The sequence below is a fragment of the Squalius cephalus genome, assembly GCF_949319135.1.
Source record: "Squalius cephalus genome assembly, chromosome: 10".
Lineage (NCBI taxonomy): Eukaryota > Metazoa > Chordata > Actinopteri > Cypriniformes > Leuciscidae > Squalius > Squalius cephalus.
Window position 1 is genome coordinate 4,224,502 of NC_137131.1, and position 27,829 is coordinate 4,252,330.

General features: G+C 36.5%; 3 protein-coding genes across 4 annotated transcripts in view; 2 read left to right on the plus strand and 1 right to left on the minus strand.

The window, feature by feature from the left end:
- gnai2b (guanine nucleotide binding protein (G protein), alpha inhibiting activity polypeptide 2b) overlaps window positions 1–462 on the plus strand; it is a 44,028-nt gene extending 43,566 nt beyond the window's left edge. The window contains exon 11 of the mRNA XM_079883120.1: window positions 1–462. This exon is cut by the window's left edge and continues 157 nt beyond it. The gene's annotated coding sequence lies outside the window, so the exon portion shown is untranslated.
- A 1,111-nt stretch (window positions 463–1,573) lies between these two features.
- Window positions 1,574–4,701, plus strand: inka1b (inka box actin regulator 1b). Its single transcript, XM_079883122.1, has 3 exons — window positions 1,574–1,655; window positions 1,742–1,798; window positions 3,484–4,701. Exons 2-3 carry the CDS (start codon window positions 1,796–1,798, stop codon window positions 4,357–4,359), a joined length of 879 nt encoding a protein of 292 aa, XP_079739248.1. The 5' UTR covers window positions 1,574–1,655; window positions 1,742–1,795; the 3' UTR covers window positions 4,360–4,701.
- Window positions 4,692–27,829, minus strand: part of uba7 (ubiquitin-like modifier activating enzyme 7) — a 36,681-nt gene continuing 13,543 nt past the window's right edge. For both annotated transcript variants that reach the window (XM_079883117.1, XM_079883116.1), the window contains 5 exons: window positions 25,974–26,066; window positions 25,497–25,688; window positions 8,024–8,125; window positions 7,548–7,639; window positions 4,692–6,350 (listed from right to left, as the gene is read on the minus strand). In XM_079883117.1, coding sequence (XP_079739243.1) covers window positions 6,224–6,350; window positions 7,548–7,639; window positions 8,024–8,125; window positions 25,497–25,688; window positions 25,974–26,066 — 606 coding nt within the window. In that variant the 3' untranslated portion in view covers window positions 4,692–6,223. The remainder of the gene's footprint in view (window positions 6,351–7,547; window positions 7,640–8,023; window positions 8,126–25,496; window positions 25,689–25,973; window positions 26,067–27,829) is intronic.

The window sequence follows — 27,829 nt, forward strand, 5'->3', positions numbered from 1 at the left end:
GAATTCCAGAACACCATCCTTCTTTCCAGAATCTTGAATTTTAAATTGGTTCTCAATGTGTAAATATTTAATTTTGCAGTTATTTTCTGCCAAAAAACAAAACAAGTGGAGAATCAGGATTATATTCTGATATTTGTTTCTATTGAGCTTTTGTTTTTTGACAGGTTACCAGTGGGGTGGGTGAGGACTTCTATAATGGATGTGCTAGTTTTATTCAACTCAATGGCAAAATGCTTCTTTTGTAAAGTTAATGTGAGCACAGAAAGAAAATGAGACATCTCTTTTGTAAACCTTTAGCACCGAATCTTCATCCCAGGCTCAAACTGTATATTGTTGCATGATGACGGACCATATGAAATCGCTCGCTCGCTCTAAACCTCGACGTGACATTCCCTCAGCCACTGATATATCTGGACACTCTCTACTAGCTTGACTGTGACACTGTCCAAAATCGACTAACGTGTAAAATATTTATATCCAACCACACATTTCTCCCTCCTGTCGCTGTACCATCCCTTCTTTTTTTCCGCGATGTCTGTGCCTTGTTTTCACTGTCTGTAGATCATAGGGCTGTTTTTATTCACGCTATCAAATGAAAAGTGTAAAAGTGTTGAGCACATTTTAAGAGCTAAATAAAACTTAGACTACAGTCTTTGGGGTTAATATCTAAATACCATAAAAGATCTCGTTGGAAATAAAAGTTATGTAAGATAGACCTGTGCTACTTTGTCTTTTATGTCTCTTATAACACTGTGTGCAGTAAATGTGTTTTTGTCCTGCTGACAGCCAGGCAATGTTGCATGTATTTGATTTCATGCTATTTTTATCCACATTCATTATACACTTGTGCAGTTTCACTCCATCACCCCAAGAAGGCGCTAGAGGAACACTTACTGTAGTAAATAAATGAACTGACAATCCAGAAGTCTACTCGAAACTATTTCCTAAGAGCTTTTTGTGTTATACATGCCAAACCATTTAAAAAACAAAAGCAAAAATGCAAGCCCCAAACTACAATTGGGCAAAAAAAGAAAGAAAGAAAAGGAAATTGTTTGTTTTGTATTAGAACAAAATGTTTTGTACAATCCTTACAGAAAGTACTCTGGTGGTACCATGGTACAGCGATGATGGTAATATCATGGTATTGAGTAAATTCCAGATTTTTTTGGCATAGTATATACATAGTACTTCTAAGTACTTAAAAGTATACCATGATAAATTGTACATGTCAAAACTGCATTGCCATTGATACTTTTTTGGTAGTGTTTCCGTATATGATTTATATGTAAATAACATGATAGGGATTTGATTTCATTATTTTATCTTGTTAATTTATATTTTATTACATAACAAAATATTATCAGTAGAAGTAGTAGGATTAATTGATCAAGTAATTATTATAATTGATTATTATTATTAATCATTAAGCTGTATCAATCAGTCTATCAGGTGTGAAGCGCTTGTTCTTCGCTCACATTTGGCTTTCTGATTGGATGTCAGCCTGACGCTTAGCGCTGATTGGCTGAGATTGTCCGGAGGAAACTGACGGCGCGCTCAAAAGCTCTCAGCTCTCACTCCAAACGCGCATTGACTGAAGCGGTTAATAGCGCTCTGGACTACTTTATAAACCTGGCATATTTTGTGTGTACAGTTTGGTAAGTGTCTTAAACGCACTTAGGTCACATATAAACACTGCTGTGCATTATTTAAAATCCTTATGCCACATCGTTTCTTTTTGCAGAGGAAACAGGAAAATATACCAAGGAGGACTAACTCGGCAAACGGAAAAATAAACATGGTGAGTGTTTTGTTTTGCTTGCTTTGTTCTTGTTCATCTGGATATTATTGTCAAAAATATATAAATTCTTTTTTTATATAAAAACTCATGCAAAGAAGAAAACATATAAGTTAGAATAAGTGAATTCTAAACCAAAATAAAACTATTAATATGAACAAATTAAAATTTATAAAGCTTTGGAATGTAGATCCCATATGAAGTTATGATTTTACAGTAGTAACAACCATAGAAGTACTGTATTTATTTTCTTGCTGTGAGCACTTCCACTAAAATGTCATTTTCAGAGTCACAAAAGCTGTGAATAGTAGTCAATGTTGAATATATTTGTTAATATGCTTAATTTTTCTATAGTTTTAACTCCAATATGAATGTGACGCATGCGCTGGTGTATCTTGTGCCTCCCTCAAGCATTATAAATCTATATCTTGAACTGTAATCTGGGTTGTGAAATGAAATGTACATTTTCAGCAGCGATGGAGGTTAACCGCTACCCAACTCTATGCATTTTTCATGGCCTCTGGCAACCGCTGGCTTTTCAAGCACACACACAATTGCAGCTTCGAGCCAAATGGCTAAGTTCTCACAGCTGTGATAACATCATAGACTGGTCACTGGTCCTGTAGCTTAAACCAGTCTGAGGGCTGCCGAGCAGCTGAGTTTAAGAGCCGGTTCACATAGATGGCTGTGTTTTTCTGGCTTTCAAAAGCATTCCCAAAAAATTCCAAATGCTTAACGGCTACTGCAGAGCTGGAAGTGAAAGTAAAGTAAATCACTTGAGAGTAGGGGGATGTTATCACTGGAAAACAGGGACTTTTTGCTTTATGAGAGGTGTGGACCCTGGATGGAATGAAATCTATTTGATAAGGCTGGCCAAGGGGAATTTTTGTTGTTTTAAAGAATGAACAATGGAAGTCTATGAGGCAAGACATTCTGGAGAGTTTAAAAGGGTTTAAGAGGTTTCCTCTATTTTTCATTTAGTATTTTTTTTTTTATTATTTTTTTTATTTTTTTATTTTTGGACCATCCCAAATAGACTGATATACACAATTAGTCTGATCCCAGATCATTAGCTGTGAACTATGGCCAACATTATTCAGCATTGTCCCAAAAAATGACATCATTCCCTTTTCGACCACAACAATCCGTGCATTAATCACGAACTTGAGTTGGGAGAAGTGTGGCCTGTCTTTCTTCCAGAAGCGGTGCAGGAAGGGACTCCTCGTTTCCCGTTCCCACAATCAGTGCGGATGTATCGGCATGCATCATATTCTGACTCTTCTCCCCTGAGACAATCCAAATGGATTGTGTTTGTTTCTCTCCCACTCATCATGTTGTTGATTTAGTGCTGCTGGATTAAACTCTAGAAAATTCTGGATTGCTTTCATCTGAAGGAGAGATCAGGCACATTAATGTCTTGTTTGGCCAGGTCCATGAATTGTTTTCCAAGGTGATTATAGATCCTGGACACATCAGTCTTGCAATGGATCTGCAGTTTTTATTTAGAAAATGAGGTACTGACTCATCTTGCCCTTTAGCAAGTACTGTGGCGGTACCATGGTACAGATGGACATGCCATGAAAAATGCATACAGCTGGTGATCAGTGTGGTGCATCTAGTGCCCTTGTAAGTGATGCATGCTGAAGTTTGCACAGTCAAGCTCTAACCTCTTCTTTTTCTTTCTCTAGCTGTGCGCTCGCAATTCAGGCGACTGTTTTCGGGACCAGATGCGATACATGATGAGGTCTCTGCAGGATCTGAAGCAGATACGAGAACCCGACAATCAATCAAAGTGCTCATACGCCACTCGAGCCTGTCAAAAGAGGGCACAAAAGCGGGAGCAACTCAGTCGCCTGCGGATATCTGACGTTAGTGACGCCAGCACCTACGACTCCGCATGTTGCCTGGCCAGCCCACTGGAAGAAGAGGAGGATGAGGAGGCCGGTGTTGGCCGTCTACCTCAGGGCTCCCCCAGCAGCTTGAAAAGTCTGGACTTTGATTCTGGGTACTCCGAAGCATCGTGGCAGGATGAGGGCGTAGTGTTGCGCCGCACAAGGAATGTACGCGTTTCATCATCCGCGTGTGTCCGCACCAACCGAACCCGTCCCAAATCCACATCAGACGCATGCCTGGAGCGCTGGACGTCGTTTGAGGCCAGCGACCCAACGGACTGGACTACGTCTTTGTTAACTAGAGGGCGTAACAGGCAACCGCTGGTTCTTGGAGACAACAGCTTTGCAGATCTTATTAAAAACTGGATGGACCTTCCAGAATGCCCAGATTCGGCGGAACTGAAGCCGAACGCCAGCCGCAAAATAGCCAAGGACTTTCTAGTCAACATGCGCCGGAAAATTGCAGGCATGTCAAAGGGAGTTGGAGTTGAGGAGACTAAACGCACTAAACGGATGTCTTGTCCTGTGGGATTCCAAGCCCCGAAACCCTTCTTTCACCAGTCCCACTCAAGTTTGCACCAAATGGGACCAGACTTTTACCAGTTTAGCACTGTCATGAAGACTGGGAGTCGACAGCCTATCATATGCAATGACATCATTGGATACATCTGATGTGTTTCTGAAAACTAAATGGATTTTATTTCAGAAAATGTCTTATAATATTGTTCTATGTATTAATAAATATTGCAATAAATGTTTTTATATAAAATAATATTCTGACCTATTTTTCTGAAAAACATAGAAACTGATGTCATGATAAAAAAATACTTGATGGCAATAATGAGGATGTCACAAAAAAGCATAGTTTGGGTTATATACTCTATCATTCAGCCCATTTTAAAGAAAATATATGCCGTTGTTGATTTAGTTAATTGGCTGCAACAGAAATATAACACACCAATGTTTAACACATGGTTACATTTATTAGAATCAGAAGAAATACATTTTTTTTGCAAAGCAATCGTTTATTGTCTTGTCAGTTAACCAACAATATTCATGTTTAGCTTGCCCAAGTTTGACGTTCTAAGTTTCATTTGGTTTGCAGCCATTGCATGAATGACAACTTTTCTCAGTGAAATTTGCTACTTATGCAAATACAATTTATTGTTTCAACACAACACCGAATATCTCATACAGTAATGTACTCTTTATTTTGAAGAAACAGGCAGTAATTGAGTAAAATATGGAATTCTCTCTTTAAAATAAGACTTTACTGACAGAATAATATGAGATGTAGACATATGCACTGCAGTAGGCTAAGAATTTAAAATAAGATTTTAGAATTGGAGGCTTATAGCCAGAATAGAAAGATAAAGACCCAGCTGTCAAATCTTCTTGTGAATGAAACTCAGTGCTGTAATGTGATTAGGTCTGAATGCACACAAACATGTCTAAAGGTGATGAAATTAACTGGAGCAGACGCAGGTCATTTGGCTCTGGTCTGGAATTGTTTTCATACATGATAAAAGTGAGGTGGTGAGTGGGTGGTCATGGCTGCATAACAAAGGGATGAGGGCGGGAATTAAGAAACCACAGGGGTCGTATTGATCCCGGATACACATGTGTTTAAAAGAATTAACAGAAAAGCGATTTCACTTATAGACTGTAAAAGATCAGAATTAGAGACTCTTTCTAGTTCAAATTTGACACTGCAACATAGCCAAACTTTTGAATCTCGAGAAGATATTAAGACTTTTTCAAAATAATGTTGGTAACACTTTACAGTAAGGTTTCACATGTTTGGTAACACTTTACAGTAAGGTTTCACATGTTATTTAAAATTGGTTAACTACAGTAGTCACCCAGCATAAGGAACAAGTGGATGGTTGGTTTATTTTTAATGACATGCTGGATCTCGTCTGAGGATTATATTTGTTCAGTTCAGTTTTTTTGTTCAATTTGTTCAGATAATTTGACCGTAAATACGTAAATGATTTCATAATGCTTTGCCTGTAAATGACGGTTTTCTATGGATAATGTTTTTGAAACACTTACTCGTGTGCAATAGAGAGTGGGTATTTAAACTCTTTCCATTTACTGACAAGCCTGAAAAGAGCCGCCCCTTAAAACCTGATCATTTCAGACATAGGGGTCAGAATGAAGGAAGAAAATAATTGTTTTTCCACACACACCTTGTGTGTGTGTGTGTGTGCAAAAAACATTATAAATGAACCTCAAGGAACATTTTAAAATAATTTAAAAAATCCACTTCATGATCCCTTTAATACTTTACTATAGAAACCTTATTGTAAAATGTTACCAGAATGTTATATAAGTTTATTGTTTTATAGGCAATATTTTTTATTTGTTCTCAGGATTAACCTCATTAAATGCATGTTTTTTTAACAGTGATTTTTGCAGTGTACAAATATTTTCCCATGATTTTTATGACTGTTTAGCATATAAACTCAAAGTTAATAGAGAGAATAATCTTATTAAGGTGATGTTCCTAAATATAAGGCTCTCTTTTCCAGCTTCACCTGAGGAGGTATCTGATGGGCATCATGCAGTCCTCATCCTCTTCAAAGGAGGGAATGATCTCCAATATCTGCTGGTGATCTGGAATCTCACGCTTGGTTGCGGAGCGTACCAAATCAGTTATGCTGTATAAACGATAAGTTAATCAATTAATAAAAATCCCTTTTCACTTGTTAGGCTAAATCAAAGTACCACCAAACCTTTTAAACCCGCATTACCATCAGTGTACTTCTTTACATAAGATACAGTTACATAAGAATGGCTATGAATGAATGTATGAGAGTGTTTATTTTTGTGAGGGTGTGGTATGGTCTGTATCTCATAATTAGAGAGGAACAGGAAGGTCACTCTTATGCCAAACTAACACTGGTTATGTTCAGAATGAAGTACTAGCTTACTGCACATTTAACTATTTAAATATATATATATCAGTAGAATAGTATAGAAGTACTGTATGTGAAATGCAACAAACAATAACAGTTTCAAAAGTCACATGACCTCTTCTACTTCATTCCTCACTTTAGAAATAGAAGTTGAGTGCACTGCATTGAGATCCGGTAAACACTGCAGTGTGTTCTGGTTGTATACTGCACATTTTGTCAAATGTAGTAGGTCATGCATATATTCAGTACATACAAAACATTTACATATTGTGCACAATATGCACTGTCTGTCAAAAGTTTGGAATAATTAAGATTTTATTAATGATTGTTTTTAATCATCATTTTAGAATGATTTCTGAAGGATCATGTGACACTGAAGACTGAAGTAATGAAGCTGAAAATTCAGCTTTGATCACAGGAATAAATTACATTTTGACTGGTAGTGTACATGCTGTACATGCATACTTGCTTTCACATGCTTTTATATCATGACAAACATTTCAAAGAAATGTAGATTTAAAAAAACATCAGGAAAGAATAGCACCTGACAGGGTAATAAATGTTTTGTTTGTTTTTTTCTAATTTTGAGACTAATTTTGGTTCCAGCAGGAAGAGACCCAGGAAGGACCTTGAAGTCTATCAACAGATTGATGTTAGGTGCACACATGCAGACAGAGGGGAGTGAGGGGTTAATGAAGGCATGTGGTCATGCTGGAAGACCGTGTGTCCATGCCTTAGGAAAATATATCCATTATCCCAAAAATAAACTAAGGTACCAAAGTCTCAAAATCTCTCTGTCTAGACAAATCTAATGATATATAGCTTTAGAATTTAAGTTGATATAATGCAGGTAAGTATTCAATATAGTATACAAAAGATAAGGCATTAATGCTGTGTGGAGTATTTCTGTATATAAGAGCTGTATATCGGCATACACACCTTAGCTTCAGGCGACCAGTATGATCGGAGAAATTGCTGTACAATACAGCAGTACCATAATACAGGCCTGTGATGTTCAACTTGTGCTTTTCCTGAAATGAGAAATAAGTATCAAATCAACTAATTCGACACACATCCAGACACCCACACGTATATCCCTAAGATACAATGTGTGTTTTCATCTTGAATGTATGATTTTTGGAGCATTTGTAACTGTATAATTGATTGATTTACGTCTAGTTGACCAATTTCCTTAGGTTTCCAAGGTTAGTAATCCTTTTATTCAGCAATGATGCATTAAACAGACTGTTTATAATGCAACTATTTATAATGTTACACAAGATTTCGGTTACAAATAACTGTAACCAGCAGTTCTGGTGCAATTTCAACCTGTAGAAAAAAGCTGGTGTGAGACTGAGTGTGAACGGTATCTGATGTCTCTAAGTGTGTGATGTTGACAGCGTGTGTGCTTTAACCTTAATGTGTTTCAGCAGTTCCTCCAAGGTCATTTCCTTTTGACCCTCACGCCGGCCATGCACCAGGAAGTCATCCCAGAGAGAGTACCGCTGCTCCGCAACCTGTCGACAGACAAGACACACCGGCACACATTAACACACATTTGCGCTCTCAGTTGAGGGTATGTATGCTAGCTCCCCCATGCTACATCTAGTTCATTAAGCTGACTGATTATGCATGAACTACATTGATGTGGCGTTAACAGCTGATATAGATCTTGTAAACCCTGCTGACACATTTGCAGATCATGTCTTGGACTCAAACGGTCCACTCCAGGTCAGAGGTCATGCAGGACATGTGATACCAGAGATGGGGTAAGCAGAAGAAAACAGATGAAAAAAATAAACTGTGTATTATAATATTACAATATTTTGTCTGCTTTTATTGTAGATTGAAGGTTTGAATGATTTGGTCTTTCCTCACTACAGAAGCTGTACTTACTTGCCTACAAAAAAGCTGCATCCCACATGAACTGACTTGCTTAAAAGGACTTAACAAATTCTAATCCTGAGGCAGAGTTCATACATTACAGTAAGTTCTGTGTCCACTTGTACAAGAATGAATTATTCTGTGCCATCTGGTCTACTGGTAAAAAATTAATAGAGAACGCACTACAAACTCATTTACAACCATTTTTGCCCTGCTTATAAATTATGAATGATACATTCAAAAACTTCTTTCATCCGTGCAAAAGGTTTGCCTGAGGTGCAGTGCGTGGAAATGTAAGGAGACGAGGTTTTATGACTGCCTTGGAAAGAGGAAGGACAGTCCTGCTGAATAAAATAGATCTGTCTTGACTTGATCTTGCTGACAGCATTTCAAACATAAGGCATGTGCAAGTATGTATAAACCTTCACCTAAAAATAAACTGCTTGTATCATCAAGTATAGCACTATATACAGTTCCCAAAGCCAGGCCTCAAATTCTGCAGGAGCAAATGCGCTTGCATGACTTTTATAGCTCTATACTTTGTGTGTGAGGAGACACATACTTGAGAACTGCATTAAATCTCCACAGCTATGAAAGCTACAATTAAGCAATAAAATTGTCTTCTGGGTTAGTTCATTTGACCACAGACCTGAGACACAACACCTGTTTGCTGTAGACATGCTAATCTGCTATTTCACCTCCACTAGACTTGTACCTGTGTGTGAATTACTAGGACTTCATTTGTTTAAGGACGTTGTTCTTTCTCGGCTCATAATGTAAAGCAAATAAACAAAGCTGAATTTTCAGCATCATTACGCCAGTCTTCAGTTTCACATGATCCTTCAGAAATCATTCTAATATGATATTTTTGTGGAAACAGTGTTTTTTTCAGAAATCTTTTATGAATAGAATATTTGAAATAGAAATCTTTTGTAACGTTTTAAATGTCTACTATCACTTTTGATCAATCTAATGCATCGCTGCCGAATAAAAGTATTAATTTCTTTAAAAAAAAAACAATCTTACTGACCTCAAACTTTAACGGTATAGTGTAAAACAAAGTTATCTAACCCAGTATTAACAAAAAAAAAATTAGCAGCAGTTGATGTAAATGTATCATTTATGTGCTAAGTCTTAAGAAATGTTGTCAGGACAGATCTCGCTGTCCAAAAGTGGTAGGGGTCGAGTTCCCTATACAGTCCTGTAAATAGTAAGGCTAGCATATGTTTTCAACCACAGTAATTTCAAATCCAATCAATTTGTCATGCTGTGGCGACACCGACCACATTGAAAGGCATTCACTGAATACATCTACTCCACCCAATCTGCGGCCATAACTTCACTTTTAGAAGTTAGAATTTCCCTCACACTGTACATGTGCTGTAGACTGTGATGTCCTTGCATGTTTACTGTCGTGTGGTTAATATCAATGTTGTATAAAGACACCATATACAACACATACATATACAACCATCTCAGGAAAAGATAAAACCTCATTGCATGCTAAGGCTTCTTAACTAATAAACATGGGTCAGTCTAACCACACATGAAAAGGGAATGATGACAGCGCTTGCCACTCCGTGGGAGGGTTAAAATAAGCAAGTAATGTGGAAACCCTTTAGTGTCTGGGGAAAAAAGGCAAATCCTATTTGAAGACTTCTAAGCTTCTAGAAAGCCTCCTCAGATCCAGGTGTTTTTCGCCATGAACACTCATAATCCCATCACTTGATTGTATCTGTGTTGCGGAGCCACACGTCTCAACCATTTGACTTGTCCATTTAAAAAGCTTTTTTTTTTTTTTAAAGAAATGAATATTTTTATTCAGCAAGGATACATTTAATTGTGTTGAAAAAGATATAATGTTACAAAACATTTAAATTTCAAACAAATGCTGTTCTTTTCAACTTTCTATTAATCAAAGAATCCTGAAAAAAATGTATCATGGTTTCCACCGAAACAATATGAAGCTCCACAACCGTTTTCAACATCGATAATAATAAGAAATGTTTCTTGAGGGGCAAATCATCATATTAGAATGATTTCTGAAGGATCATGTGACACTGAAGACTGGAGTAATGATGCTGAAAATTCAGCTTTGCAACAGAGATAAATTACATTTAAAAATATATTCAAATAAAATACAGTAATTTAAAATGTAATAATATTTCACAACATATTTTTTTTCATTATTATTTATACAATAGATCGCTTTAAGGTGGACGTGGATCAGCTGAGAGTCAGCTGATGCGAGCTTGACTAAAGCAACCTGCCAGAACTGATGGCTACGCTTGATTTCACCCGTAAAATGAAAATTTGATCAATTACTTAGCCTCATGTCATTCTAAACCCGTTAGAGTTTAGCTCAACTTCGAAACACTAAGATATTTTTAATGAAATCAGAGATTTCTGTCCCTCCAATGAAAGTCTCTTCACCCAAAACTCTGATGCTTCAAACCGTTCATAAAGAGATTGTTAAATAAATCCATACAAATCGAGTGCTTTAAGTCTTCTGAAGAGACTTTAAATGATGAACAGATTTAATTTAGGCTTTTATTCACATGGAAATGGAAGCTCAAATGGCAAGCTTTTACCTTATTAAAGCTAGCCATTAGACTTTATTTGTCATTTTGTAGCTTGACCTTTTGGAGTCTTCACTCTCTTTCATTAAATTAAAAAGAATGGTCAGGGTATTTAAAATATATCTTGTGTTCTACAAAAGAAAGAAATTGTTGTATATGTTGTTTTGGATAAAAGCAGGTGCTAAATGACTACTTTGCGAAGATTTGGAGTCTATTTGAGTGATGCTTTAGAATTATGGCTAAGAATTAAGGCCCCGATATACTTCAAGCGAAATCGAAGAACGAACTGATGTGATGTAATTTAGAACAAAATCAGGCCAAAATGAAGTTTGTTTGGAGTTCATTTCAGGAGTTTGAAGCAGCTTGCCAAAGCGAACTTTCCGATAAAGTTTATTTCAGCTGGTAAAGATCTTCGTACCAGATGGCGATTATGTAATAGGTAGATGTGGCTCTGGGGCTCCGCCCTCTTTGACGTGGAAATCTTCTCCAGTTCATTTCCTCTGCTCTGTTAAGTCCGTCGAGGTCAGATGTACGTGAGTGAAAACAAACACTGAGGAGCTGCTTTATAGTAGAAATTGAATCCTAATTGAAAGCAACATTTAATACTGTAAAGCTGTTTGGTTTACTTTAAAGCAGGGGTGGGCAAACTTTTTGGCTCAAGGGCCACATTGGGTTTTAAAAATTTGACAGAGGGCCGGCCCAGTAGCAGATTATGAAGCATGATCTCATGAAAGTGCGTATCTATACCACACAAATTTTATTTCTCGTGCCATTTATATGCCAAAAATGTTTTTTTGTTTGTTTTTTGCGTGCATGCTACACACTGTAAACCCCTTGGTTAGGATTAGGGGTGTGGAGTGCGTGCCTATTACACGCCATAAAGTGCATATCATATGCACGCGAAAACATATTATGCACTACAAATACAATTCGTGGTATTCGCACTTTCATAAGATCGGGCTGAGCAAACAGACAACGTTGTGGCAATGTCTGTGCGAAATTCAACAACTGAGAGACGACATTCTGACAATAAATTTTTTTATGCTAGATATCCCCCATTTAGCATGTTATGTTTTGATGTTAATTTTTAAAGATGTTAGATAATTATAGCCTATACTTTTTAAATATTGTTTATCCTTATTATTATTTAATGGCCTAACAGTAAATTAGAAACAAAACATCTGCAAGTGTACACTTAGAAGAGTAAAAATTACAGGTTACGTTAATTCAACTTTATTAAAACTGAATGGCAATTTGCACTTCCAAAAGTCATACATTTGTGGAAATAAACGAATATACAAATTTATTTTAAGAATAATAAAATAAAACATAAAAGGCAAAGGCAGATCAGAACATTTAATGGAAAAAAAAAACGGGTTCTGTACATGGCAGACAGCTAGGGGAGCGTAAAGCCGGACGATAAAGGTCGGTAAACGGAATCGGGCAGGATACATCCACGAATCCAGAGGAGCAAAGAAACTAAATAGCAGACAAATCAAAGGAAAAACTAAGGTGTGCAAGCGGTTACCAAACATTTTTTTTCTCATTGAGTTTCCAAAAAAGGAAAAAACATTAACGTGCAACAAGTCTGTGCGCTTAAGTTGCTGTCTGTTTGGTTTCCATGGTGACGCGTCATTGCTTGTTACGTGACACACCGCAGCCACAACAGCGCTGAATGAATGATGATCTGCTTTTATGTCATTTTTCCTTTTTTACATTTGTTAGCTATGGCATGCAATATCTGATATTCCGATTGTCAAATATATGCAACGCAATATATATATGTATAACGCAAAGTATTGCAAGAAAAAAGGCAAAATTAATGCGATCTTAAGACAATTTTTTTAAATACTCGGCGGGCCGGATTAAACAGCCTAACGGGCCGCATGTGGCCCGCGGGCCGTAGTTTGCCCACCCCTGACCTATAGGAATACGACGCCTATCGCTGCATACATATACAGTATAAGCTCATCAGTATTATCAACAGCTATTGCGTTTCTCAGGCTAATTACCCTCCTCCATCCCCAGCTCCTCTCGTCAGTCACGATTTGGCATTCTGATTCTCCTTGAATCAGAATAAATTCTCGAATTATGTTGTACTTTAAAATCTTGAATTAATGATATCTGCAATACATTCATGTTGGTTCTGTTCTGTTTACCCTAAGCGGGGTTATTGCTGCTCTTCATGCTCTTATCCATGCTAGGCTGCATGGGAGTTCTTGCCCAGAACAGAACCACACCGCCAATCCAAACTGTATGCTAATTGTCAATCGTATTTGACGATAGTGGTCCTGACTGAACTATTACTTTAAGGGATTGATCTATGTAAAATAGCTTTTCTAGCAGTTTCAATGAAATCTTTTTTTTTTTGAAATGCAGCATATCTTTCACAGAGCACGGTTCTGTTGCTACAGTCCATGGAGGATGAAACTATGAAGACCTGGGCCAAACATGTGAGGTCATTACTCTCAGAATGGAGCACTGCCAACATTCTCATCTGTTCTTCATAAACTGTATCACAGGCTACATTGTAAACTGGGGTTTTTCTCCCTTCAACACGTGTCTCTGCAGTGCCCATGCCAGAGAGAAACATTTGAGGGAACACACAACTGTTAAGCAACATGTCTTGAGGATTGTATGATGAATGCACTTACCATATTATCTAAAACAGAGAATTTAAGTCACAACTTTAAAAACAACTTTAGAAAACGTGACTCCTGCAAAAGCAAAATGTTAAAGGGAGTACAGACAAAGGATCTTGTATTTAGTGATGGACAAACCACTAGGAGCTGAGTGAAGGGTTGAAAGCAATTGTTAAGCAACTGCTCGATAGGGCCTGCAACACAATGGTTGATTCTCAGAGACAGGAAACCTGACGCAGAGGGTGAGCATGACAAGTCGCCCCTTCCTGTGGAATAAAAATGGAACGCAGAAACTGCTCACGTCCTCTAAGGTTTGGGGTAGAAAGAATCACTGCCAAGACTATAACAATGGACTCATTTTTATAACCTATACAGCTGTTTTTAGAGTTCATTTTAATCTCTAGACAGTTTTCAATGCCATAAGAAACATGTAGAATAGAAACATGGGTTGTTTGTTGGGGGAACTAAAATCTTTTCAATGATAGTTTATTACTGTGTTATCAAATGCTTCAGATAAACCTAACTATACATGGCATGTAAAAACTAAATTAACTGATTGGCCGCCTTGCATATCAGTCAGACAGTTCTTGGCCAGAATAAGATGACAAATTAAGTCTGGCTGTGCAAGATTAGTGTCTGTTCATTTTTATGAGTAAATCTACAATCATCTTTCCAAGTGTACTAATGGTTTTCTGTAGGATGTTTGGGAAACTACAATTTGTCTTATGACAGTGTATAAAATTCCAAACTTCAATGTGTTGAATCAGCCACACAAGTCCAGTATATGCAAGCTGAAAGGCGTAACTCAGGAAACACATGGCCCCTCTGGCCCCAAACAAACAGATGAACAATCCATTTCCTCTGTTTCTGCTTAACTCTGTTGCTACAGTATAAAAACGATCAGCTGATTTGCCCATGCCACTACTTTAACGTCATGACAGGGAATTCTAGAGATGAAATGGGTCCTCTGACGCAACTGGTATCTCCTAAAGTCAATATGTGGCCTGAGGGGCAAAGCCAGCTGATCTACAATGCTCAGCCAAAACACTGCTGATAAACACAGAGATTGGGACTTGCCTGGGAACAGGGAACTTTTCATCGTTTTTTGTCAAGTTAAATTTGAAAAAATAATATGCATGGTCTATGGTGTAAATGTTTTTGTCTACGCAGATTTGCATTAACGATAAGTGGAGATAAATGTATGCAAAATTTCATGAGCATTTTTAAAAACATACAATACATTAACAAATAGTTCTGACTCAAAACTTTTGAATAGTGTTTATATGTTGCACTGCATTCACATTTATAATGTCAAAGCATTACTTTAGGTACCTTTAGCTGTCTCATCAACAAAAACAAGACTGATTGCTTAACTGAAGGAGCATCAGAAAAAGTGAGACAGTTGAAAGTGTGTCTGTCGTTAGGAAATGATTATTGATCTGTCTTACAGAAGCCCCCCGGGGAGAACAACTGAGGGACAGATGGCCATCACCGAAACTCTGCTGAAGGACCTTTCTTGATGTTTGACCACAAGAACAAGATGTCAGAGTGATGTGTTTAACACACACAATGGCCCCAAAAAGTATTTGGATACTTAAGTCACACTTAAAAATGCATGAACGTCATTGCATTGGAACACAAATTTTTTTTGCAAATTGCATCTATGTTAAAGAAAGATGGTACAAGCACAATTTTCAAGCAAACTATTTCATGAAAACCTTCATACATCCAATATAAGTCTCTAGCTGATTGAAAGACATTGAGTGAAAATGATGGAAAAAAGTGTTAGTTGTAGCAAAAGCATGCAAGTCATCTAATGACAGACATTTTCAAGTTTAACTTAAATGTTCCAATATTTTTTAGACAACTGTATATAGCAAAATCAGATATCCGCCTTCCAGATTGAATACTTTAGCCCTTTCTCCCTTTAATCTCCTTAAACTCATGCATATCCATTGCTTGAACGGAGTGGGGTAACAAAGAATGGAGAGGGGTGACAGCATGGCATGCAGTCTCCAGAGGGTTTGACACTTACACTCCAACTATAGGCCTTCTTACAAAAACCCATTGACGTGTTAAAGAGTAAACAGAAGTCCGGCTCATTGTCCTGCCAATGAGGCGCTCCCCACCTGACTGACGGCTCGTGCCAGAAGGAGTCAGTCAATAGAGTTTGTTTCCTACAAATGGCGCATTTTGTTTGAGTGTCCCTTTGAATGACACACACACACACACACACACACACACACACACACACACACACACACACACACACACACACACACACACACACACACACATCCCCGTGCTGAAGGGGTATAATTCTCCTTGGTGTAATCACTTGGGCCATAAATTCAGAAGCCTAATTACTATTGTCGCACAAGTACATGACAACATGCTTTGAGTTCAGTGTGTTTTTACAGTTTTTCCTTGTTCGACTCGCCAGTGCAATGAATAGCCCACTGATTGTGATCAATAATTATTTCTGTGTACATCAATATCATTGATTGGCTTCTATTAGCCAGACCAGGGGTCATGGGTGTCATCATGTTATGTAATGTAACACAATTGCATTAGACTGGTCACACATGGGCACACCAAGGGCAGCTGTTCATTTGGAATCACAGATGCTTCATTAAATAGTGTTAATTTTCCAAAAAAATACTGACGGTTCAGTGATGGTATCAAATTGTAATATCAGGATGTTTTAATATTTCACAAAAATTAGAAAAAAAAGTACTTCCATGGTATTCTTGATATAAAAAATATTTTTTGGAGGTGTAAATAAAACAAAGATTATTGGAGTACTTGGAGTTTTACAAGATAATTCAACACTTCAAAATGTCATGTTTAATTAAATGTGATACTTGCCGTTTCTTTGTAATGACTTGTGAAATTTACAAGCAATTTCTGAGTGAAAGTTGTTTCACTTAATACTACATTTTTTTCAGTGCACTATTTTGTGGAATGCTGAGGACAATATTTTTGCACAACAACCATTAAACTGTATAACCATATAAGCTCTATCAGATGAAGTAGAAAACTTTTTATTACATTTTTTTTAATCTCCACTTTTATGTCTCAAACAAAACTGCGAACAAAGGAAAAAATCATTATGCATACCTACCTAAGTACTTGCACAGAGGCTATAATTACACAAAATGGTGCTAATGTTTGCCCTCGGCTGAGTGAAAGCGGAGGATGAAGAGGAGAGCAGACAAACAGACAGGAAATGAAGCCGTGAGGTCTGGAGGTGTCTGGATTCATGCAGACAACACAAGGTTCAGCAAGGACTTTTCTGCAGCTTGACGTTTTCATGCCTAAGGCTAACAGAATGACGTTAATATGTCAAGATTAAACAATAAAATCCCAGCTGCCTTGCATTTTTGTTTTAGGAAGAATTCTGCCATTTTTGCAGGGCAGATGCTTACATTAACAAAGAGTACGCTACAATAAGTGCAATAGAATATTCAGTGAAATACAATCCTAATCAAAACATTTGTTTGTGTACATGGATTCATGACCTACTGTATGTAACTGACCCAGATATTTTGTGATATTTAAAACTAGGAACAAGTAATGGCACAGAGACTAGACAAAGTTAAATTATGTTCCCCTCTCTCATGAGTTACAGTTCTGCTTTCCATGATGTTGATGGAGATTCTGTTTAAATGCGTACACAGATAGCGCTAAAAAACACTTCCCATATTCCGAAATTAACATGATGTGATCTTTCCAACTTAACTGTACATAAAGCATGGGTAGAGAACTAGGAATGAATAGCAGATGAAGCAACACATGGTCTAATCCACTGGTGTGAGATAGCAGCTGCCTTGAATATATATTAATGTGAGTTGGCAGTCAATTCAAGTGCCACTAAAACACATGCAGCTCTCAACAATATGTGAAACATGCTTTCTGGAAACCTGGATTTCATGAAAAATAAAATAACATAAAATAAAATAAATCATGGTAAATGGTAAATGGACTGCATTTATTTATTATTGTTTATTTTCCCCTCATAAAGCATTATCACCAAATTCTACTGACAGCACAAAGAACATGCCGCCCTGCAACAAAACAGTCTGGACTTTAAAACTCTAATTGAATCTGTTCATTAACAAAAGCCTAACAAACCTAAATGATGCTGTTGTATACACACCCCTATCTGCTTTCTTAAGACACATTCCTGGTCTTACTGTGCATTATTAAGCTGTAAATGTTATTCTAAAGAAAAATATCCGTCTATCAATAAAGTCAATAAAGTGTATCATATTGCTTGGGATCTCTAAAACATGCTAACTGGACAAAAATGATGCATTAATTTCATGAACAATAAAATATATAGTCCAGAGCATTCCAAAGACCTCCAGTTATCTGATGGAATTACAGAGAATTTGCAGAGCAAGGAAACACTCTTAATTTCCTCAGCTGATTATTTCTTGAGATAATGTCTTTTCATTTATGGACAGGGCATGCATCTATGTGACCGTGCCAAATCCGTTCCGAGACACTATTACCAGTGCTTACGGGTCTCAAATGCGTTTCCAATGATCACTAGTGACCAATGATTAATAATGATAGTGATCAATGATGACGTAACATGTGTAGGCAGTCATTCACTTTTGGAAGAAAAAAGAAAAAGAAAAAAAATATGTTGTGGAAAACATATTTTGGCATACTTATTGATGATTTTATTACATTTTTTTTTTTACCTTGAAGGGACTAAAGCTGGTGAAAAGTGTGAAATTGACCTAAGTTTTGTTATTTTCACAGACTAGCCCTGCCAATTAAGCATACTGTGGCTTTTACGGCCAAGCTTGGATTCCTGGGGGATATGTTTGCATGGAAAACATCTTAATTGAATAAGTGTTTTCATGTGTCTGATCTTTTTACACACACATTCCTCTATGTTCATCAAATGGCATCACATAGCATTCATGTTGATGAGCATTATAGAAACAAACAAAAATTGCAGTAAACTAAACAAAGGTTGTTTACTTTCCCCTCATAAGACATTCTCACCAAGTTCTACTTATAACACAAAGATCATGCCACCCTACAACAAAACATTCTGGACATTGAAACTCTAATTGAATCTGTTGATTAAGCACACCTAAAAACATATAATTGGGGATGTTGAGTACACATTCCCTATTTACCGTCTTAATAATTCCTGGTCTTATTGGGCATTATTTATCAGTGCATGTTATTCTAAAGAAAAGATTTAAGTCAATACTGTATGTTGCTTGGGATCTCTAAAACATATAAACTGGACAAGGATTATACATTAATTTCATGATCAATCTAATGATGTTATACTGTAGGTGGTCTGCACAGTGCACATATTCTCTCAGTTTTTTCCATCAGGTACACACATGGGTTTTTAGTTTAAGATGTGCTAATACAAACCAGAACTTTCCCATCTAATTTAAAGACAGATTCCAGAACCACTGCTGCACATGGAGGGAGAATTATGGGAAAACTCGTCTTTCCTGCACTCAACACTGTGGGTAATGAAAATAACACGGCCTGTGGTCTGATTGATCCTAACTACCAACTGAAAATCACTGCTGAGAGAAAGAGTTCAGAGCCAAAAGTTTTTCAGTTTTTTTCTGGTCAAGAACCACTCACTTAAACAGAAAGATAGCATTTGAATAACATTTAACTGGCTAATCTGGGTGAAATATCTGATGCCACAATAATAGCTTGAAAATGAAATAACTACTATCCATCTTTCCAACTATCCATCCATGTCTTACCACCAGGAATAGTTCATATGATTGAACCCTCATTGTGTGGTTGTGTGATGTCAGGCCAGGATGCACAACTCTACTATATGTTCCGTATGAAGTATGGCTTAATGTTTTCACCATGCAGACATATGGAAAGTATGCAGCATGCTGTTACTTCTAAAGCAACGGCTTACTTTAGACAGCCACACACATTTTTTGGCAATCATTCTGGTGCATCATGCCTATGAAAATTTACCATTTTATTTGAATGAAAACCAGAGGAATTTTTTGTACTCACTCAGCCATACGATTGTTATAAAACGAACATTTTTGAAGATCAGAAAAGAAGAAAGACTAAAGGCCAAAGTGTGAATTTGAATATATTTTGCAATGTAATTTATTCCTGTGATCAAAGCTGAATTTTCAGCATCATTACTGCAGTCTTCAGTGTCACATGATCCTTCAGAAATCATTCTAATATGATGATTTGCTGCTCAAGAAACATTTCTGATTATTATCAATGATGAAAACTTTTGTAACATTATACATTTATTTATTGTCACTTTTGATCAATCTAATGCATCCATGCTGAATTAGTGTAATTATATTCTTGTAATTATTGTGGTTAATGAAAAGTTTCCATTCTATTCAACATCACTGCAAAAAGTTAACATATACCTAAAGAAAGCGAACTGCAATACACATTGCAAGAAACATTGATCAGTGTATTTCATGCTAAATCCATATCTTTAAATTGTGCATGAGCTCAAATTTTGTAATACATTAAACATGTCCATGATCCTCCTTAAAACTTCAAGACGTCATCATGGTTAGAATGGTCCGTTTGTGCATCGCTAACTAAAGCTTTAACCAAGACCAATTGCTCACTGATGACACAGCTCAGCTCTATTGTAATGAGCTGATTATACAAGTGAGTGCGCTCTACAGTAAACACAGAAAGAAAAAGAGTGAATGAACAAGTAGCCTAAAGTTTTGAAACTCCATCAAAAAGGGAATGCTTGAGAACAAAGAAATGGAGAGAAGCTTTGGGGTTGAGCAGATGGGCTTTGAAACCTCCATTTCTCCCCACAGCCCCTTCTTTCTTACTTGCTCTCTCTTTAAGAAGCTGTGAATGATTAAAGGAATAAAAAGGCAGTCTCATTGGAGCTCAAGAAAATCTGGTTCTAATAGAGGATCTTCCTGCGATGGCAGGAAATAGCTGTCATTACTGCAGGCTTCTCTTTCTGCCTCCTCACTATTTTCTTCTTTCGTTCTCTCTCTCTCTCCAACCAGTCGTAATTCATCAATGGCCAAATAAGGTGGCCCACAGGTCATATCCAAATAAATGCTCTCACCTCATAGCTTATAATCTCCGCTCCATTTGGTCTACAAGACCAGCAGACACAACTAATACATCATGTAAGTGAGAGGGAAAAAGTTCAATTTGTGCTGTTTTTTAATTGTTAGTCTGTAGACATGCATCAGATGGACATCTTTGGTCGTTGCATCCTATTTTGCTCTTCTTTTAAGATTCTCACCTTGCACCTGCACCCTAGAGAGGTATTTAGATCAAGTACTGTACTAAAACGCTTTTAGATTAAGCAAAGATGGATAGCAAAACTAGACCACTATGACAATAAACTATTCATTATGCTTCAACACTTGACAAAGAGAAATATTAAGTAAAACCCATAGAATAGAATCATGTGAAAGAAATCTACATGAAAACTTGAAGACCACATGAAGATTTTTTTAACAGAAATTAATACTTTTATTCAGCAAGGATGAATTAAATTGATCAAAAGATATAGTAAAGGCATTTATAATGTCACAAAAGGTTTCTATTTCAAATAATTGAAGTTTTTTTTTTAAACTTTCTGTTAATTTAAGAATCCTGAAAAACGTTTCACTGTTTCCACAAAAAAAAGCAGCACAACTGTTTTCAACATTGATAATAATAAGAAATGTTTCTTGAGTATCATATTAGAATGATTTCTGAAGGATCATGTGACACTGAAGACTGGAGTAATGAAGCTGAAAATTCAGATTTTATCACAGGAATAAAAACAATAAAAATGTTTGAAACAATAAAAATAAAACTTACTGAGAGCAAACTTTTGAACTGCATTATATATAATTCTGAATCCCTGTAAGTCATGAATAAGATGACTCAACAAGACAAAAATGTATTCACTGTGACTATAAGGAGAAAGAAAGACTTAATAATCATCGAAAGAATTACAAGCACCGCCAGATGTTTGCTTCATCTATAAGAACCCTCACATTAATGCCTACAGGTGAAAAGCCAAGCTGCCAGAAATCGATTTATTAACAGAAGCAGGTTCAAACATGAAGGTCCATTTACTTTAAAATATAAGCACTGATTAACCCTGTACAGATTGATGAATGTGTAGCAGAAAACGTAGACCTTTAGATGCTGTTTAACACTGCGATCCAACTGTCAAAGCACCTTTGGAGGTGGTCAGTGACACATATGGTCACATCACATTTTTTAAACAGAAATGCATTCTGATGCTTCCAGGTCAACAAAGGATCAGTGGTCCAAAACAATAGGTTTAAAAAAAAAAAAAAAAGTGGTTTTGCTGCAATGACATTCAATGATGAAATCTACAGTATACAAAACCTTTGAATGAAACCTATCAAATCTATAACAAGTCCTTGTATTTGTATAGTGCTCTTTACAGATAATTGTGGGTTTAAGTCCCATTAAGCAAGCCAAAGGTGAATGTGGAAAGGACAAAAAGGTGTTTACCAAGTAGAGGGAAAGACACTTCAGAGGAACTAGACTCACACAAGTGATCAGTGGAGACACAAGCACACCAGCATCCCATGCTGACGACCAGCATCTAAAAGAAAACACATGCTGGTCTTTTCTGCAGGGTTACGACAGACAGTCTCATAAACTGCCTTGAGAGGCTGCTAATAAGGACGTGAAGCATGCACAGCAATAACCCCAGGCAGAGCACGTTCTAGTATAATTTCTGATGAAGGCACAATTCACATGGTAACACTGCACACAGAATGCTGGAAAACAAAAATGGCAAGGTAAAATACTGATGCATTATAGTCAGAAAAACTGGGCTAAATGGACTGCTTTCCACAATCAATGTGGACTTAAGTTATTGATGGGCTTTAAACTTTAAATGAATAAAATATAAAAACTGCCATTGTGAGTACTGTAAATTAGTTTTTATAAAAGACAAAAATGTTTCAGTCTAAAATAACGTCTGCAATACTCATTCTCATGACAAAAAGATTGATAAACGAGTTCTCTGAAACGGTCTTGAGAGTGTAAAAATAGTGGAGGCTGTTAAAGAGGATGTCCTTGATCGAAAACAGGAAGATACGAGCATATCAGTCTTGCTTCAGACTAGATTTAGAACCCTCTTAGTATGTGACCTGTCAAATTCCCGTAATTTATATGTTTTTTTTGTGACAATGTGACTTAAATGTTACTTTTATCAAGCAACTCACTATTATGCATTTCTGATCCATCTAAATAAGTGTCTCTCCTGTTGTTTTTCTTCTATTTAAATCTATAACAATTTCCAAATGGAAGCCGCATTGCTGGAAAAGATACTAATAGATATTTCCACAGCTCAATTTAATACACTGACAGCTGACAAAGCCCCATTTGGCAACTACCATATCACTACCACAGTCTAAACAAAGGTTTAGAAAAATGGAAATGCTAACCAATCGACTTTGTTTTCCACCACGTATCAGTATTACAAAATAAAGCATGTTCTAGCACACTCTTAACTCGTTCCGTGTGTGGAAACGTTTTTTGCACATCCTGGAAAAGACTAGTGAAAACTGTGCCAGTCATATGAAAAAGGTATGCAAACAAAACAAACAGGATGGAAAAAGTAAAAAAGAAGATAAAGGAAAAGCTGAAGCTTTTAGACACCAACATTTTCAACTCAGTGGTTCCAAAAATGTCACACTTAAAGTTAAGGAAGTTAGCAGATCCACACTAAGCAAAATAAAGACTACCATTCAAAATATAGACTTACCATTCAAATGTTGCTGTAGTTTTTGTTTTTATTGTTTATTCAGCAAGGATGCATTAAATTGACCAAAAGTGACAGAGTAAAGACAGTAAAATGTATCAGTTTCCACAAAAATATTAAGCAGTACAACTGATTTCAACATTAATAATAATAATAATAATAGTTAATGTTTCTTGAGCAGCAAATCATCATATTAGAATGATTTCTGAAGGATCATGTTCAGTAATGATGCTGAAAATTCAGCTTTGCATCACAGGAATAAATTACATTTTAAAAATGTATTACAATTTAATACAAACAGTTATTAAAAATTGTAACATTATTTCATAATATTACTGTTTTTACCAAATTTTTTGATCAAATTAATGCAGAGACTTCTTAAAAATCGCAACCGACCCCAAACTTTTGAATGGTATTGCATCACAAAAATGTGCTTGTTAGGTTTTAAATGATAAACAATAGACATACTCTTCAAAATAAAGACAAAAATCATTGTGACACTTTGTGGTTATGAAAGTTAGTGGAACATGTTGCTAGTTAATGTGAAGAACTACACCTGTGGTTCCTCTGCTATAGGACACCTGTGTGAACTTGAGGTGAACTGACATCATACATCATCCACCAAAAATCGCCAAATTGACTTGTCAGGTTATTTAATGCAATGACATTCATACGTTTGTGGGCTTTAGAGTCCAAATACTTTTCAGGGCAACTGCATGTTCTTGTAATCCAAAAAAGTATTGGTTCTGCTGAGTGTTTTGAGAAAGGAGCACTCCAGAAAATGGTGACATTACACAAGTAACCTGAGCTTGTGTGTTTCAGAGATCAGCTCACCGCTTGTCCCCTTGGGTGAAAATTACCCTCAACTCTGACCCTGCACATGATGGTAGAAACAACACTCCCCCCATGTGTGGACGGCCATGTCTGGGGTTGCATTACCTCATCTGAAGTCTTTCTGCACAAATCTTGAACCATTCACTTATGTTTTTGTCTCTAAGATCTTGATCACAATTATAAACCCATAAGCGCACCAGCTCAAACACAAACACCAGATTTTGCATGCAACTCTTTCGAGGGTTTGCTGCTTTAATACACGCACGCACGTGTCTGTCCGAAAACTGTTGTCTAAATCGGAAACGCGTTCCCTCTGAAAGTGGAAGTCCCCTAAACTGAGCAAACTCACCAGGTTGGCAGGTGAGGGGTCTGCGGGGGTGAGTGTACAGTTACTAAGTGGTTTAAGCCCGTGAGGATGAAAATAAGTTAACTAAAGCCTGCAGTGATCTAGACCCAGACAGAAGACTGATGCTGTACCCTTTAACCCCAGCCATAACCCCAGGCCCCCATAACAGAACTCAACCACAGGAACCATTCCCTTTTATTCACTGCACAAGAGTGATTATTGGGAACAGAAGCCTTTTAACTAGCACGCTTACTCTAACTAACAACATATTAGTCTTTGTTCAAATATTAGTCTAGAGAACAAATTGTTTTAATAAACCAAGACCATAAACACAGTGATGCATGTAAAAACATTGTAATACAGATCATTCTAGCTCTAAATTATTATACTACTAACTTTATTAAAAGGAACTAGATTATTATTTTTTATTCATATTTAATGTTTTTTATGTTATTGTATTATATATATAGAATATTTAATATTTTATCAGCTATTTAATAATAATAATAAAGCACGTAATGCTATTTTATTATATTGCTGTTTTATAAAAGCAATAAGCTACATGAAACCATTACAGTGATTTTACTATAGTTAATATAGGTTTTAGCTAATCCACAACCATGGTAAAATTAAATACATTATGTTGGAAATGGAGGGCCAATACAGACCTATAGTCAATATACACATACAACCATTATGATACGCTGTATTCAACAGCTAAGTGCTACTTCTACCTCTCTGTGCTTGTTAATTAATTAGGACAAAAAGCAATACACACTCATTTGGACAACAGTCAGATGTTAGATGGTGATAAATGTGAGTAGCTTTGTCACTTACTGTAAATGTCGGGGCCGCACAAGGCTGTGAGAAGACAAAGTATTGGGTGGCCAAGTTCAAATATGCGTTGCGGTAGGACGTGATTCGCCGGTGACCCTGGACAAGCTTATAGAGCTCCAAACACATCAGTCCGGCGATCGCAGCTGTTGTAGTGGCGATTGCTGGAATGATGCGGCCAGCAATTAACTTGCTCTGCAGATGAGAAAAAGGTTTGGGATATTATTTACATAAATATGCACGTTTGTACACATGGTACATGCTTCGTGAATTACAAATACATGTTCACACGCGGGTGCAAATTATTAATGGTAAGTAGTACAAGTAAATGGAATGGAACTCTATGGTCTAGTTGAATGAAAAGGTCTTTCCTCAGGGTGTTCTGTATGTGTACTGAAACTGAGGACACAAACGCCCAGAGGGGAATGTTGATCACTTTAGACCTTTAGTCTCACAAACAAAAGCACCGCAGAGTTTCACCTTGTGGCGGTCGGCTGTTGGTATATCATAGTTCTCTGCCCTCAGGTTGGATGTTGCAACTATATAATCCATGTGGAAATTACTATCATCATCCTGGAACACAAGAATAAAAAAAGAGCATATGGTAATGCACAAACAATTTCATTATTACAAGCACTGACACATAAGGGACATTCTTGCATTCGATCTTGTTTTTTTATGTATACATGAATCATATGCACATATCTGGAGACTGTGCTAATTGTTTTTTCTCATTTTTAAATTTAGAGATGGTTAAGCTTAAAACAAGATTAGCAAATGGTTAAAGAAAAATAAACTCTAAAAGATGTTCTTCAATAAATATTCTCTTAAAACAAGTCTTAATATCATCTGCAATTTTGCTTTAGGTAAATTTACTTAATATATATATATTATTTTTTTTCATATTTAATACTGTTTTAAGGATGTTTAGACAGTTTTAGTGAAAAAATTACAAAAATATTCCTTAAAAATATATTTTTTTGTGCAGTGTGGACATTTATAGAAGAGTTGCATCATTTACTGTTGATTTTAATTTCCTTTCAACGATTGAAAACACCCTTCAGCAAATCTTCACCTACTTACCATCTGTTCATTTGTTACCGTAGGGCAAAAACAAAGGGGAAAAGACCTTTTAAATGTGATGCTGAATGTTATCTTTTAGTCTTCTATTAAAAACAAGAAGAATTTAAAAACAGGAACAAATCGTTTGGCTCACAGGTATGTTTGTGCACTTTGGTACACCAGGTACTAGATAAAGATGTTATCATAGCGCATCATGTTTAAACATTGATAGTTTCCAGTCTCCTATTGTATTCATATGTAATTTCCCCTCTTTTTGTTTAGGACCACAATTGCTCCAGATTCAACTGGTGTGAACTGCAAATCATATATTTATAAACTTAGTGATCTTTTTTTAAAGATAAGGCAATTAAAAACCAAAAAAAACCCATTAAGCATAATTCACAACTCAAGAACTTTGGTGCGATATTAGATATTGCAGGAATGCTAAGATACCCTGGTGTTGAAGTTTTGCCACTCTGCTTACGCCCCAGGCACCGCAGCTCTACAAAGCCTGTCAAGTATTGGGTGTGTTGAGGGTAACTGCAGGGGTGTTTGAGCATAGTATATAATTTGGCAACCTGATGCCACCAGAATCCCCCAAACACACATTCCACAGGAAAAATCTAGCAAAGAATGTGTCATTGCTAAAAGCGCGAGCACACACTTGCACATGCATACGGACATACAATACAAACAGTGGGGCCCAAAGGTCTAAGTACACTAGAGAATTTTTTATTATTTTATCAAATTTTTGTAACAGGAAACATAAAAAATAAAATATAATTCAATAAACAAAAACTATAACATTATATCCATGATATTAAAACACTGTCTTGAGCTTTAGTGTAAGCAAAAAAAAAAAAAAAAAAAAACCTGACCGTCGGTTCAAAGAATCACATGATTCACTTACATTTGATTAGTGACCTAGATAAGAGAGCAGAATATTAAATATTTCTTCTTCATCATATATTTGGTTTGTTTTAAAATCCTAAAACTGTATTTTAATCCCAGATTTTCTATGTGGTTTTAGACTTTTGGACCTACAGTATACAGAAACCTTTGTCTAACTGTTGCCATATGAACATTTTTCCAAACAGATACCAGGACGCTTAATCTTCAAAGACAGCAAGACTAGAAGCAACCAGAGAAAGAGAAATGGAGAATAGATCACAGGAGTGATTTAAAGACTGAAGAGATTGTGAAAATCAAAGACAGATACATACAGAGAAACACATAGACTGAGACTAATCCTCTTCCTAACAGAACACACAACT